Source organism: Anopheles nili, chromosome 3 (genome assembly GCF_943737925.1).
Source record: "Anopheles nili chromosome 3, idAnoNiliSN_F5_01, whole genome shotgun sequence".
Lineage (NCBI taxonomy): Eukaryota > Metazoa > Arthropoda > Insecta > Diptera > Culicidae > Anopheles > Anopheles nili.
In genome coordinates this window covers 23,052,310-23,068,420 of record NC_071292.1, presented here as the reverse complement: position 1 = coordinate 23,068,420, position 16,111 = coordinate 23,052,310, and the positions used below count along the sequence as shown (strand labels likewise).

The following is a 16,111-nucleotide window of genomic DNA, read 5'->3' as shown; positions in this document are numbered from 1 at the left end:
TAATCTCTATACAGTAGTGAAAACAAATATACGAACGTTCGATTTGAATAAAACGTACTCGACCGCGTGTTTGGACGTGCAACAAAATCGCGTTGACAAACAAATACGAAACCGTTACACCCTGTCCAAGTGACCTCAATTCCCGGGGGTGGAATAGAAGTCGAAAATGATGATCTTTTTTGTTATTTCTTCCTTTCGCTAATTGATTTAAGAGCAAGATTAGTTGATCACACGGGTAGCGAATCGGTTAACAAGCCATTATTGAAAATGTTTATAGTGCTAATAATTCAAAGGCGTATTGTTTTTTTTATTATACAGTAAAAATATCAGTTTTCAGTTCCTGAGTGAAAAAAAATCACAGCAATCATAAAGTGTACAGGTTTTTTGTTATTTCTTTGAAAAAATCTGGTATTCTTTGTTTTAATAAGTTAATTAACTATTGTTCGTATATTCATTTTCAAATGTTGTTCATTGTTTTGTTGTGTCGCGACCTCGCATACAAGCAATCCAAAATTTATATTAGTACCACCTGCAAACGAGTTCTTTGTTAACTATAGCACACCAACAAAAAAACAACTCTTATTAATATTCACAAAGCAATAAATCCGGTGAAGGCTGGAATCAACGCCATTCTCTCGCCACTCCCATTATGCATTATCGTTAGAAGTAATATTTTCTCCGTGACCCTGATCATCACCCTAAAGCGAAAATCACTTCTCCCTTTGCTTCATTCGTTGGTCGATTCGTTGAAGCTACTACGAGGTCGGAATGAATAATTATTGCAACCTCTAACGGCCGGCGTGGCGGCCACCACTATCTATGGGCTTTGCACCTTTGCCTTACGATTCCGTAGCCTTGAGCGTCGTCTTTTGCCCCACTACACCCAAAACCAGAAATGATCTCTCACACCTCAGCCTGTGGTTCGCCCCAAAATCGGTGCCGCTGAATGATCGTGCTCCACGAGACTCGCACAACGTGATCGCGATGGAGGCGCAACCCCGTCGCTCTACGCTCCCTTCTTTCACCCAGTCCTTTCACCTGCCATCCCCGTTTGCAAAATGGCGGGTTTGCGTCGAAGCCCGTGCTAGCGGTACCGTGTGTAGCCCTGGACTTGAATCATAGCATTCGTAGTATTTTCTTATGTTCGCCCGGTTCGTTGCTCTCGTTGGAGATGTTGAAGTTGAATGGGCACGTGCGCGCGTTGAGAACTGGTTTCCCACCCCACATCGGTGACGGCAATTATTGGCTCGCAGCACAAGCCCCCTTGGGCCCGCTGGGTGGCCCCCAATGACATAGACCTTGAAACAATTTTTCCTCTTTCGTGCACTAAACACAATGCCCACGCCTGTTGGGGTGGCTCAAGAATGGCCTACTTCGATGGAGCCACATTTCGATGGACGGGTGTTCCGATTAATTGTTTATTGAAAGACCCCTCACGTTGCTATTGGCAACGGTCTCACGGACACCGGTGTTTTTTAACCTCTTCTCTTTTTGGCTTCCCCCCCCCAGATCCGATGGTTCGGTCGAAGTGAAAGCATCAGAATGAGTCCCACACCGTTTAAAGGGGTACGTGAAGTGAAAATGCAATCCCGTTGTGTTTGGGCGTTTGGTAATGCAACGCAACTTCCCTTTTTGCAGTTGCCGATCGTCGGTATCGTCTGGCTGGCGGTTACCGTGACTGCAATAAGAATCGAGCGACCGGAACCAGCTGGGTTTTTGCGGAGCAGCGTGGAACAGATACCGCCCCATGGATTCGAGAAGCAAGTGGCCGCAAGTGGAGCTGATGAGTTTGGCAGTAAATCGCTGCCATTGCGCAGCGCCGTCGAGAGTGTTCCGGCGAATCTGTAAGCCCTGCATTTTCTCCTGTTTCTGCTCAGATGCTAACCGTTTTCGTGTGTTGTAGCGTCGACGAACGGCTTCCGCTGCGTGATGCGGTCGAATTTCGCATCCTAGATATGGACCACGAAATCAAGGACACCGTAAGCAAAGTCAAATCGGTGGTGACGCAACAGCAGAAGGTGAAGCTGTTGCCAATTTCCACGCAGGATGTGGAAACCTTCCGGGTGCTGCCGTACCAGGATAAGTATGCGGCCTTCGTACTGCCATCTGGACCCAGCGAACGGCCCATGCCTTATCGTGCTGGATCACCGTACCAGCAGCTGCTGAACAGCAAGGATGTGGCAATGGTACAAAACTCATACCAGTACATTGCGAGCTATCAAAAAGCCGCGTCCGATGGCTTCAAAGTGGTGTGCCACATGACGAACTGGGGGTTTTATCGTAAGGGCGAGGCACAGTTCGTTCCGGAAAATCTGGACCCAAGCCTGTGCACGCATATCATCTACTCGTTCGCTTCGTTAGACCCGGCGTCACTGACGATGAAGGAATTCGACAGCTGGGCTGATTTGGACAACAGTAAGGACCTCAGGTACTGGTGGAATCGCGGATCGATTTGAGGATTTTTTTCGTTCGTGTTTTTTCCCTCACAGATATGTACTCTCGCACGATCGCGATGGCTGGTGGCGTGCCTGTTCTGCTCGGACTGGGAGGATGGACCGATTCCGTGGGCAATAAGTACTCCGAAATGGTTGGCTCACCGTCCAACAGGAGAAACTTCATCACCAACGCCATCACGTTCCTCAAGAAGTATGGCTTCTCGGGGCTACACATGGACTGGAACTACCCGGTGTGTTGGCAGAGCGATTGCTCGAAGGGATCGGATAGTGATCGGAACAACTACAGCAAACTCATCCAGGAGATCGCTAGAGCTTTCCAGGCGGAAAACCTCCTAATCAGTACCAGCATTTCGGGGTACAAGGAAGTGCTCATGGTGGCGTACGACATTGCGGAGCTTACGAAGTACGTTGATTTCATGGCGGTTATGACGTACGATTACCATGGCTCTTGGGAGGAACAAACTGGCCACGTTAGTCCGTTGTACGGCAGCACAACCGACCGATACCCGCAGTACAACACGGACTATGCGATGCAGCTGTTGGTGCAGATGGGAGCTGACAAGAGTAAGCTAATCGTTGGTGTACCATTCTACGGACAAACGTTCACTTTGGCCCAATCAACGCGAGCAATTCCGGGTGAGGGTAGTGCCGCGATCGGACCCGGAACGGCGGGTGATGACACGCGGCAACCGGGCATGTTGGCGTACTACGAAATTTGCCAGCGTGTGCGCAAGCAAAAATGGAAAGTAGGGCGCGATTCCGCGATGAAATCCGGCCCGTACGCAACCAACGGGGACCAGTGGGTGGGTTACGACGATCCTATATCGGTCACGGCGAAGGCACGCTACGTTGTGAAGTCTGGTTTTGGTGGAATGGCAGCGTGGACGGTTGATTTGGATGACTATCAGAACCGTTGCTGTGAGGAAAGCTATCCGGTGTTGAGAGCCATTAATCGGGCTCTTGGAAGGCTTAGTTCGTCCGCACCGAATGGTATGGATTGTTCACGACCATCCCAACCCGTCACACCGAAACCGGCTGAGATGACGTTCAGTCCGGATAGTGGACTTGCCGCTAGTACAACGTCGACTCCGGCGCATTCTCACACCACGTGGCCATCGTGGTCTCCGGATTCGACTTCCACAACGAGAAGAACCACTACGACGACGACGACGACGACCGCCATGCCAACAACGACTACAACCACGACAACAACGTCAACTACGCCAAGGACGACTGTCACCAAGAGAACTACGCCATCCACGACAACCTACAGCCCGACGAGTACGCCCGGAACAACCATCCCTGTGCCGGGGCTCGTCATGCCGGAACTAAGCAACGCAGAAAGCTGTGAAGGCAATCAATACAAGGCGCATCCGACGAACTGCAATTCCTACTACCGGTGTGTGTTGTCCGAGTTCAAGCAGCAGTTCTGTGCCGGTGGTCTCCACTGGAATGATGCCGCAAAGCTGTGCGATTGGCCCGCATCGGCAAAGTGTGAACGAGATGGTGGAACACCTGAAACCACCGAGACGACAACAACCGCAAGACCCACCAGGACTCCTTCACGGCGAACGACAACCACCACGGTTACGACGGAAGAACCAACAACGACGACGACAACATCCCGTCCAACGCGTCGTCCAACGGCTCAGGTTCCAAACACACCACGTCCAACACGCCCCGCCAAAAAGCCAGCAACAACGACGAAAAAACCCATCAGCAACCCAACGGAAAGCTGCAACAATGGCGAGTACTACGCGCACAAGAGCTGCGATAGCTTCTACATCTGCGTGAACGACAAGAAGGTGGCCCAACAGTGCGGTCCGGGTTTGTACTGGAGCCAGGCGGACAAAAGCTGCGATTGGGAGGACAACGTTAACTGTGTGAGCAACGAGCAGTACTTTAGGTTGCTGTCGATCGTGAGCGCATTTAAGGCACTTTCCGAGGACGATCCGTGTGATGGGAACTCGCACGTTCCGTACCCTGGCGATTGCAACCAGTATTTGGTGTGCAACTGGGGTCGTCTCGAGTCGGCAAGTTGCGCCGATGGATTGCACTGGAACCAGCAGTTAAAGATCTGCGATTGGCCCTCGAATGCCCGGTGTGCTCAGGCCGGTGTCCCCGAAAGCACGGAGAACATATCCGACGAGAACGGTGCCTGGCAGGGATCCGGTGTGGACATCGATGGTCCACAGCACGTTGCATCGACGACGGAAAAACGAACTACCACAACGACACGGACGACAACGGTGGCACCAGCTACACCACCGCCAGTGTTGGAACCACTCTCGGGGTACTACAAGATGGTGTGTTACTTCACGAATTGGGCCTGGTATCGGAAGGGCTACGGGAAGTACACACCGGACCACATCCGTACGGATCTCTGCACGCACATCGTGTACGGGTTTGCCGTGCTGGACTACTCGTCGCTGACGATCAAAACCCACGACTCGTGGGCGGATATCGATAATAAGTTTTACGCGCGCGTTGTGGCCGCCAAGGAGAAAGGCGTCAAGGTGACGCTCGCCATCGGTGGGTGGAATGATTCGGCCGGTGACAAGTATAGCCGGCTCGTACGCAGTGCGTCAGCTCGGGCAAAGTTTGTGGAGCATGTGGTTGGGTTTTTGGAGAAGTACGGCTTCGAGGGTCTCGATCTGGACTGGGAGTATCCGGTGTGTTGGCAGGTGGACTGTAAGAAAGGATTCGCCGACGAACGGGAAGGTTTTACGGAGCTGGTCCGGGAGCTTTCGGAGGCGTTTAAACCCCGTGGGTGGTTACTTTCGGCGGCCGTGTCACCCAGCAAAACGGTCATCGATGCTGGGTATGATGTGGCCGAGTTGGCTAAATATTTCGACTGGATCGCCGTGATGACGTACGATTTCCATGGGCAGTGGGACAAGCAGACGGGCCATGTCGCACCGTTGTACTACCATCCGGAGGATGAGATTGATTTCTTCAATGCGGTAAGACATCACTAAGGGCTGCTTTTTTTTGTTTGGGAAAAACCCCGCATTGCTAACGTACGGTTGAACTTCCACAGAACTACTCGATCAACTACTGGATCGATAAGGGTGCCCCCTCGAGGAAGCTGGTCATGGGAATGCCACTCTACGGGCAATCGTTCCAGTTGGCCGACACGAAGCGTAATGGTTTGAACGCGAAAGCACCCGGACCAGGCCAGGCGGGTGAATTTACACGAGCAGCAGGATTCCTGGCTTACTACGAGGTAAGAACGCACGAGATACATGATCGACTGGCTTGCTGAATTGCACGGATTTCTCTTCCCCGCAGATATGTGATCGCGTACAAAACAAAGGCTGGACGGTGGTGCAGGACGAACTGCAAAGAATGGGACCCTACGCGTACAAAGGCAACCAGTGGGTTTCGTTCGACGACAAAGAGTCCCTTCTGCGAAAGGTGCAGTTCATTCGTGCCATGGATCTGGGCGGTGGCATGATTTGGGCCCTGGATTTGGATGACTTCAAGGATCGCTGCGGTCATGGTAGTCATCCCTTGCTGACGGCCATTCGCGAGGGTCTTCGTGATGCTCCCGAGGGAGCGGATGTGCTTCGTAAGTCAAAAAAAAGAAATACTACCATTTGCCACCGCAACACGTAGGTGATATGTGTGCGTTTTTTTTTTTGCAGCATCGATCGTGCCAGATTCTAAACCCACTGAAAGTGGTCCAATCAGCGGGGTGTCCGGAAGCGAAAGCTCATCACCGGAAAAACAACAACCGGGTGCGGGCGATAGCGCCGAGCTGGGCGAGAACTTTGTCGATTCGGAAGAGTACAAAGTCGTGTGTTACTTCACGAACTGGGCCTGGTACCGGCAGGGGATCGGTAAATACCTGCCCGAGGACATCGATTCCCAGCTGTGCACGCACGTCGTGTACGGGTTTGCGGTGTTAGATCGCGAAAGTCTCACCATCAAACCGCACGATTCGTGGGCGGATATTGACAATCGCTTCTACGAGCGTGTGGTGGAGCTGAAAAAGCAAGGAAAAAAGGTGACGGTCGCGATCGGTGGTTGGAACGATTCGGCGGGCGATAAGTACAGCCGGTTGGTGCGTAACGCCCAGGCCAGGAAGCGATTCATCGAGAACGTGATGAAGTTCATTGAAAAGTACAACTTCGACGGGTTGGATCTGGATTGGGAGTACCCCGTCTGTTGGCAGGTGGATTGTAAGAAAGGATACGCCGACGAAAAGGAGGGCTTCTCGAGTTTGGTGATGGAGTTGGCGTCCGCTTTCAAACCACGCGGGTACTTACTGTCTTCCGCGGTATCACCAAGCAAGAAGGTGATCGACGCAGGATACGACGTGCGCACGCTGTCCGACTACATGGACTGGATTGCGGTGATGACGTACGATTACCACGGCCAGTGGGACAAAAAAACGGGCCATGTGGCGCCGATGTACGAACATCCGGACGATTTTGATAAGACGTTCAATGCGAACTTCACGATACACTACTGGATCGAGCAAGGTGCGGATCCACGAAAGCTCGTCATGGGTATGCCAATGTACGGGCAATCGTTTTCGTTGGCCGATGTGAAGGATAACGGGTTGAACGCGCCAACGTACGGTGGTGGCGAAGCGGGCGATCAAACGCGAGCAAGAGGCTTCTTGTCGTACTATGAGGTAAGGTTCCCGATGCAAACGTATGCACTACATTAATCTGCTTTCGTCCTTTTTGTAGATTTGTGCCAACGTGCAGAAGAAAAATTGGGAAGTCGTACGGGATCGCAAGGGCCGCATGGGTCCGTACGCCTACAAAGGCGATCAGTGGGTTTCGTTCGACGATCAGTACATGATCCGTCACAAGAGCGAGTTCGTGAAGGCAATGGGTCTTGGTGGCGCTATGATATGGGCACTTGATTTGGATGACTTCCGGAATGTGTGTGGTTGCGAGGAATATCCGCTGCTACGCACGATTAATCGCGTGTTGCGCAATTATCCTGGCCCCGGTCCAAAATGTGTGCTTGGTTCTGGGAAACCCACATCACCACCGAAGGAGCAACCAACGACTGCGATGACTACCACCACGACGAGAAGAACAACGACCACACGGAGCACGACGGTGGCCACAACAACCAGGACTACTCCGAGGGCCGTTACAACGACACGGCAAACGACTCGAAAGCCCACAACGAGAACAAGTACAACGATGAGAACTACGACGCCTTTCATCGACGGTTTCGAGGGTGGCGATTCGAGCAGCAACTGCGATGGACGACTCTTTGTGCCACACGAAACGGATTGCTCAAAGTACTACATTTGTCAGCATGGCAAGCGATATGAGCAACGGTAGGGGACGAACCTGAGAACCTGGTTTTTTTTATCTCGCACGTGTGTCTTAAATTTTCCAACCCTCTTTTTTTTCATGCGGTTTTCCCAGCTGCCCAGCCAACACCCTGTGGAACGACGGATTCTGCGATTGGGCCGAAAATGCGAATTGCAAAAACAAACAACGTCCAGTGACCACGGCTTCGGTAACGCAACCTGAGAACAGCTGGATGACCACCACGAGTCGGCCAACGACAACGACCCGCCGTACGACGACTCGTCAGCCAACGAACCAACCATCGACGACAACGAGAAAGCCAGCTCCGTCGGTGCCGGAAGTCAGCACCGGCAACAGTGACTACAAAGTCGTGTGCTATTTCACCAATTGGGCCTGGTATCGGCAGGGAGATGGCAAGTACACGCCAGATGACATCGACAGCACGTTGTGTACGCACATCGTGTACGGATTCGCGGTACTCGATCGGGAAAGCTTAACGATCAAAACCCACGACTCGTGGGCGGATATCGATAATCGCTTCTACGAGCGCGTGGTGGAGCAAAAGCGTAAGGGCGCGAAGGTAACGCTGGCGCTCGGTGGATGGAATGATTCCCTGGGGGATAAGTACAGCAAGCTGGTACGGGATGCAGCCGCTAGGGCGCGGTTCGTCAAGCACGCCGTCGAGTTCATCGAAAAATACGGCTTCGATGGGTTGGATCTGGACTGGGAATATCCCGTGTGTTGGCAGGTTGACTGCCAGAAAGGCTACCCCGATGAAAAGGAAGGATTCGCTCAACTGGTGCAGGAGCTTGCGGTTGCATTCCGACCCAGAAGTTGGCTGCTGTCTGCGGCCGTGTCGCCGAGTAAGATGGTGATCGATGCCGGGTATGATGTGCCAGTGTTGGCCGAATACTTTGACTGGATCGCCGTGATGACGTACGATTTCCACGGCAACTGGGACAAGCAGACGGGCCATGTGGCGCCGCTGTACTACTACCCGGGCGATACGTACGATTACTTCAACGCGAACTTCTCCATCAACTATTGGATCGAAAAGGGTGCACCGGCGAAAAAGCTGGTCATGGGTATGCCACTGTATGGGCAGTCGTTCTCGCTGGCCGATGCACGCCGGAATGGGTTGAACGAAAAGTCGTACGGTCCGGGTGAGGCTGGTGAGTTCACGCGTGCCGGAGGGTTCCTGTCGTTCTACGAGATATGCGATAAAGTGAACCGCCATGGATGGACCGTTCAGCGGGATCCCGAGGGCAGGATAGGCCCGTACGCGTACAACGGCAATCAGTGGGTGTCGTATGATGATGTGGACGAAATTCGCAGAAAATCTAAGTTCGTGAAACAAATGAATCTCGGGGGTGGCATGGTTTGGGCGTTGGATTTGGACGATTTCCGCGGAAAGTGTGGATGCGGCACACATCCTTTGCTGCGGACGATGAATCTGGAGCTCGGTCGCATCAGCACCCAACCACCAGAAAACTGTACCTAATGCTGAGACATGTAATCTAACATTGCTAATAATAGTTGCGTGAGATAAATTGGAATAAAAAGCAAATATTGCTCAATAGTAAAACCAAGTTAGCTTTCATTAGCTGCATCGATTTGTGGTTGCATAATTTGCAGAGCTTCGTATTAATTCGAACGTTATTGTGAGTGTACCAAAACACATGAACTCTGGCATCTGAAGCTAGTCGCCAATAGAGGGAGCCACGATCGACTTGCCGCAGTCCCAATATACCTGACGGAAAAGTGCATTATCGCGCAAAATCTCAAAGGAGCTGTAAGGCCTCGAAAGGAGAAACACGAAAAATGGTTAAAAATCTTCAGGAAAAATTCAAATGAAAACCAGTTCACATTTCGCTGAAAGAAAACGCGTTTCAGATCTTTAAAATTTAAAAAATCCCGCATCGATCATCGCCTCTTCGTTATACATGGCTAAGATTCATGTTGCATGATTCATTCATGTCCTTTGTTGATTAGTAAAAAGTATATAACAAACAGAAAGCGTTGCATAACATAACTTTACATGAAAAGTATAGTAACTGTTTTCAAACCATAAAACACAGTACATTGAAGTTAATCACAAAACTACAGGATCATTCAGTTGATGGTAGTTCACCTATAAGTACTTTCATAAAATGAGTCTCTTTTCCTTTTTCTAAAAGAATCATAAAAAGGGAGAAAATTATGCCGTAACTGTACCCATGATCAATTAAAGAGGGGTTAGAAAAATCAATAAGCGTAGTTTCAAAGTAAAAAATTTGTGTGTATTTTTTAGTGTACGGTTTGTTGCATCTAGGAAAAGTTAGCGCCAATAAATGATCGCTATAACAACAATCCATTCTGGCGAGTACAGCGATGCACTTTTGCACACATCTACACGCACTCAATCGAGACAATCGCTCAGCATCCTCGAGAACGGGTGATTCTAATCACATTGCAACTCGGATCAGTACTCTTCGATCAGTGGTGCAAACAGGATCGTGTCTTTCGTTAGCGCTCCGTTTTCAGTCAATAACGCTTATGTAAGTGTCGACAGCCACACTACTATCGATGGTGTTTAAAACGCTTTTGCCGTTAAGTGCTTTAAGACGTCTTTTGAGTCAACAAATGAGACTTTTGAGGTGTTCGATGTGATCGAAAGTTGGGCGCGAAAGCCAAGTGAATTGAATGATGTTAAACTCGCATAAGGATGCAGGAAACGATAAGAGATCATGCGTAATCTTCAACCTCATCGAAGTGCATAAGTTTTTCTTCTCAAGGGACAAAAGCTAGTAAAGTGAAACATTAGCTGTGCGTTGCAGTAATGAAACGTTAAAGATGAAACTAGAAACAAATCTAGCAAAATTTGAAGGCTTCTAGTTGAGCATGGTTTAGCTTCAAGTAGGCAGCGTGGCTGCTGAATAGTTTGTTATTAAACAAAACGATAACTACGTGAATAGTTGTATTTTCCACATTGCACAAGATTGATTGGCAACATGTGATAATGCAAGTTGTTCTTGTCTGTTTACAAATGGACAGGGAAATACGAACACGCATTGATAAGAAAATGTGCACCATCCGTATTAGTATCAATTCAACCCTCACGACAAATCGGCTACAAAATAAATACTGCACGCACTGTGTTTCATTCATCATCCAACGGTGGATCGCTAAACATCTAGAGCTGCAAACACGACTTTTTTGAAAAAAAAATCGGAAAAACGTTTTAATTATTTCAAACAAAACAATGTACAGAATCCAACAATCTTCATCGCTAGGTCAAATCCAACGTGTAAATCGGTGAGAGCATTGATTCGTGTTGGATACGGTTCTAATTTGGTATGAAGAAAAACTGTGATTTACTCAAATCAGAAGCACACCAAACGTTAATTCAAAATAAAACCAGTGACAAGTGGTTTTTTTTTATGTTTGATTACTATTGTATTACTAGTATCATTTGGGTGCTGTTGTTCCATTAGGCTTCTGTTGTTGGCGCGGTTTTGGTCACGTTCACAGGGACAACTTGCTTTCTTTCAGCATAGTGAAGTGTTCCTATTAGAACCAGAGAAACAACACCGTAGTACACACGAGCTACCATGCGTTTGCACACAGCAAGTGCTCTTTTCCTGTTCTGGGTGTTTTGTGCACCAGCCCTGGTGCATTGCCAACAGCAACGCATTGCGTGTGGCAGACGAAAGATTAAGACCGAGTATCTCATTCAACATGGCAAAGACGTACAGGCTGGCGATTGGCCGTGGCATGCAGCTATTTTCTACCGGATGAACGGAAGCCTCAGCTACAAATGCGGCGGTTCCATCATTGATGAAAATACTATCCTCACCGGTAGGCATCCATAGCTGCTAGCTTGTGCAGTTAGTGTTTCCACCCAAATGAATGTCCTTTTTCTTTGCTTTTCAACTGGAAGCCGCTCACTGCGTGCTCGCCAACCGTGGCATCGTCGCACCGGCTGAGATTTCGGTGCACGTTGGCCGATCTCACTTGCAGGAAGAGAGCGATCACATACAGGAACACGCTGTTAAGGACATTATGGTGCATTCGGAATTCAGTCGAAACAGTATTGCCCACGATATAGCGCTTGTGCGGTTGGCAAGTAACATCACGATGACAAAGTTTGTCCAGCCCGTTTGCGTGTGGACCATGGAGGATGGTGACAAGCAGTTGATCATCGGAAAAAACGGCTCCATCGTTGGGTTTGGGTTGACGGAGGATGACGTCGTGTCGGACCAGCTCAAGCAGGCATGGATAGGCGTTGTTGATCCGATGACATGCATCGAGAACGATCGAGGAGTGTTCGCAACGCACCTCACATCCGAAATGTTCTGTGGCGGAGGGCAACCAGGAGTCAGTGCGTGCAATGGGGACAGTGGAGGTGGCATGTTCTTCGAGATCGGAAGCAAATGGTTCGTACGCGGCATAGTGTCCTTCACCCCAAAGCGAGAAAATACGGACCTATGCGATGGCTCCAAGTTCACGGCCTTTACAGATGTGGCAAAGTATCTTGGGTGGATGGAGCAGCATGTTGATCCTCGGGTGCTCTCGGAGGTGGAGATCGAGGAAGCGCTAGAAGTCGATTATGAAGAAAAGTTGCGATTATTCAACTTCACGACGTGTGGCATAAAATCGCAAACAATCACCTCCAACGGTTGGCTTTGGAACCTGCCATGGGTTGGTGCAGTAATGGTACGTAAACCGTCAAAAAATGGTCTTGAACTGGAATGCCTGGTAACGCTTATATCCGAATGGTATGCAGTAGGCCCTGCACATTGTTTTAGAGACAACGAAAATATGTGAGTATGCTAGTTCACGCGTCACGTTGAATACTATTATACTATACTTTTGTTATTTAAACTATATTGTTATGCTTTTAAATTGTTATAATATTACATTGCATTATTTATAATAAGTTATTATACCATTTTATCTCGTTTTTAGCCGATGGATACGTTTTGGCGGTTTGATAAATTTCAACGAAACAAGATGTAATAATAATTTTGATGATACATCTGAGAACTCAACAACAATTTGCACGTATCCGACACAAATTCTGGACATAGAGCGAGTTACGCTCCACCCGAACTACGGCAGTAACAATTTTGTCGACAATATTGCACTGATAGAGTTGTCCAGCCCAGCAGACACCACGCAACCGAATGTAAATCCCATTTGCCTACCAGTGATACCTGAACTGCGCTCAAATCATACCACAAACTTTACCGTGGCGTCCTATTCCAAAGTAAAGATTACCTACGTAAGTCATCGCATGGAGTATGTTGAATCTGCAGATTGTTTCAAAACGTACGAGGAAGAGGGGCTTACGTTAACGTTGGAAAACAAGCGAATTTGTGCACGCAGGGCAGCTGTTGACGCGGAGCCTTGTAACATGCTAATATCGGGGGAACCTCTGCAAGAGTTACGAACGATTGGTCAAAGCGAACGCTATTTTCTCCGAGGATTTAACCTATTTAATCACCGTTGTATATTACGGCGACCGTCCGTTTACAATAACGTGAACGCTTACCTAGACTGGATGCTGTACAACATGCGATACATCGAACCAGACACCGAGGAATCCGAATGGAATACATTTCAGCAAACGCCGGATAACGAAATGTCGCGTCTGTTCGATTTTAAATCCTGTGGCCAAACAGTAACTCACCATGGGCCAATGGGGATATCTACTATTTATCCTTGGTCCGGAATGATGAGGACCACGATAAACACGACCAGTACTCGACACGACCAGGGCTGGGTCTTCGAAACTACAGTTATATTGATAAGCGAATGGTATGCGTTGGTTCCAGCGCATATCACTGAGGGTAGACCATCGTGGTATGTATTGAACATTACAAGACTACTTTCATAACACGTACTAACGTTTCAGACATCCACCTTTCAGGCGTTCTATAGTTTTTGGAATATACAATCCCATGAAGACTGGTTGTTTCAATAGAGATTGTTCCGAGTTTTTTAAAGAATTTGAAATCAAAAATATAATTGTTCATCCAAGTTTTAGCAATCCTAACCATAATATCGCTTTGATCGAGCTCCTACAACCGGCAGACCTGGCGCATCCTTACATCAGTCCAATATGCTTACCCTTTTCGGACATACAAGAAGGCAGGAAGCCGTTGGAATTGACAGTAATGTTAACTAACTTTTACGAAACGGAGACCCGAAATCTAAGAAAACTCCTACCTGCCACCTGCCAAGAACAATTAGTGTTGAAAGGTTATTTAAACGACCATACAAATATTCCATTGTGCGCATCCGATGCAGGCAACAGTAGCAAGAAAATTTCCACCTTCTTCTCTGGAGCTCCGTTGCAGACAGTAATACAAATTGATAGACAGAAACGACACATTCTGAGTGGGTTGAATGTAATAGAGGATGTAGACAATGATCTCTTTCCAAACCTATTCTTTTTCACTGATACGAGCCTGTATCTCACTTGGATTTTGAATAACATTCATTACAAAGATTCAAATAGCACACCGAATGAAATGTCGCTTGGGGAAAAGCCTACGGACGGCTTAGTAAATCTGTTGCCAGTGCGAAACAAAGCTACGAGAATGAGGCCAGACATCAACAATTGCGGCATAGTTTCACAGAGAGACATTGCACCAGAAGCCGTTGCGCCATGGATAGGATATGTTTCGTCGGATGCTCCGATATTTGCTACAACCGAATGTGTGGTCACATTGATAAGTGAATGGTACGCGGTGGGTCCAGCGAGTTGCTTGAACGACGATGACAAGGAGTAGGTATATTCTTATTTTTAATCTGAGCAAATTCAGTGTTCCGAATTGTACCGTGAACGTTTCATTTGTATTTTAGACGGAAAGTAAACTTTGGTCCAGTTTTTCTCGCATTCAGCAATTGCTCGGAAGGAATTGCAAGCGACTGTGATCCTCGCATTCAAAGTATTCCAGTGCAGACGATCATCGTTCATCCGCAGTATGATAGGTTAAACTACAGTAACGATGTTGGACTTGTGCAGTTTGGAAAACCTGCTGATATATCGGAACCATATGTGAAACCCATTTGCTTGCCCATCATGGACGAAGTGCGTAGTTATGCGAAGTCGGACATTGCTCAACTTTACTACAACGATCACACCTATACGTATATTATGTCCGATAAAGAGAAGGATGTTCAAAAATACGTTGGTTCCGCCGAGTGCCAAAAACGATGGAAGGGTATGGCAATAGTTATAGATAGTGACAACATATGCATTTTAAGATCGATAACACCAGATGGAAATTGTTTCGTACAATTCCCGGGCTTATCCCTTCAAACCGTTCAAATCGTCAATCAAACAGAACGATATTTTTTACGTGGTTTCATTGAGATTATGCCAAAGTCATGTAGCTTACACTATCCTGTGGTGTACACCGATGTGGATGTTTACATCGATTGGATACTAGATACCATAGATCGTCAGTCACGTGTTTCCGGAACGCAATTCGATTTAACAGAGAGATTGGTTTTTCTATAGCGAAACATACTGCATATCTTTGTCAGCATTGTTCGAAGCGATTTGATAGTAATCTTTTGAGGAATTCCTTGGTAGCAATAAAAATTAGTATAACAGAGGAGGTGATTGAAATATATATGAGAAAAAGGATTATAAATGAAGCAATTGATGGAGGAAAATGCAGCATTCGAATCAACGCACGTGGGCCAAATTAAACACTTGCACACCATTCGCATGCAATTGCACGCAAGTTACATTTACCGAATGTTATTTTTCAAAACGTAAAAGGCAGGGCAAAATAATAAAATTGTGTGAACAGCGAGACATTAGCAGTAAAAGTTTGTAAAAATTTGAAAATGGCTGACAATGGCCAAATAATATGTGAATATCTTACCAGCTGTAGGTACGCTACGTATCTGTGGGCAGTGAGCAGTTCGCGTAGCCGATTGTTTTCCAACCAAGTGTCAAACGTACGTCAAATACATCAGTAAACGATAACAGTGATCTACAAGAAAATACACCCGGAACTAACATTATAGAATAGTCAAAAGCGAACGGAGATGGTATTAATATGATTTTGGACATTTGTGCTTGCTATAACTAATATGAACAATTGTTTTTGCATATGTTACATAAGAAATATTCCTTATTTCTAGAAACACTCACAGCACGTTGTACGTACAAACGAAAATTTGATCTGTAAAAAAACCAGTATAGTAGCAACAATAAGAACATTTCAAATTCCTAACAAAAGCAAACGGTTTTCGTAGCAAATTTACTTAAAATTTTGTAACTAAAATTTGAGTAAAATAATTTATGTATGTGCATTTCTTGTTGGTTGCGTATTGTACCGTGAAGTGTCAAAACAATTTTTCGAAACG

The 16,111-nt window shown here is 47.5% G+C and overlaps 2 protein-coding genes across 2 annotated transcripts; both read left to right on the top strand.

Moving 5' to 3' along the window:
- The first annotated feature begins 1,335 nt into the window (after nucleotides 1-1,335).
- Nucleotides 1,336-9,243, top strand: LOC128723916 (probable chitinase 10). Its single transcript, XM_053817681.1, has 10 exons — nucleotides 1,336-1,347; nucleotides 1,510-1,566; nucleotides 1,639-1,844; nucleotides 1,904-2,415; nucleotides 2,490-5,419; nucleotides 5,497-5,682; nucleotides 5,748-6,027; nucleotides 6,104-7,098; nucleotides 7,157-7,764; nucleotides 7,856-9,243. Exons 1-10 carry the CDS (start codon nucleotides 1,336-1,338, stop codon nucleotides 9,240-9,242), a joined length of 7,173 nt encoding a protein of 2,390 aa, XP_053673656.1. The 3' UTR covers nucleotide 9,243.
- Nucleotides 9,244-11,331: 2,088 nt separating this feature from the next.
- Nucleotides 11,332-15,321, top strand: LOC128723915 (uncharacterized). Its single transcript, XM_053817679.1, has 5 exons — nucleotides 11,332-11,578; nucleotides 11,661-12,543; nucleotides 12,689-13,375; nucleotides 13,707-14,513; nucleotides 14,591-15,321. Exons 1-5 carry the CDS (start codon nucleotides 11,332-11,334, stop codon nucleotides 15,249-15,251), a joined length of 3,285 nt encoding a protein of 1,094 aa, XP_053673654.1. The 3' UTR covers nucleotides 15,252-15,321.
- Nucleotides 15,322-16,111: the final 790 nt, after the last annotated feature.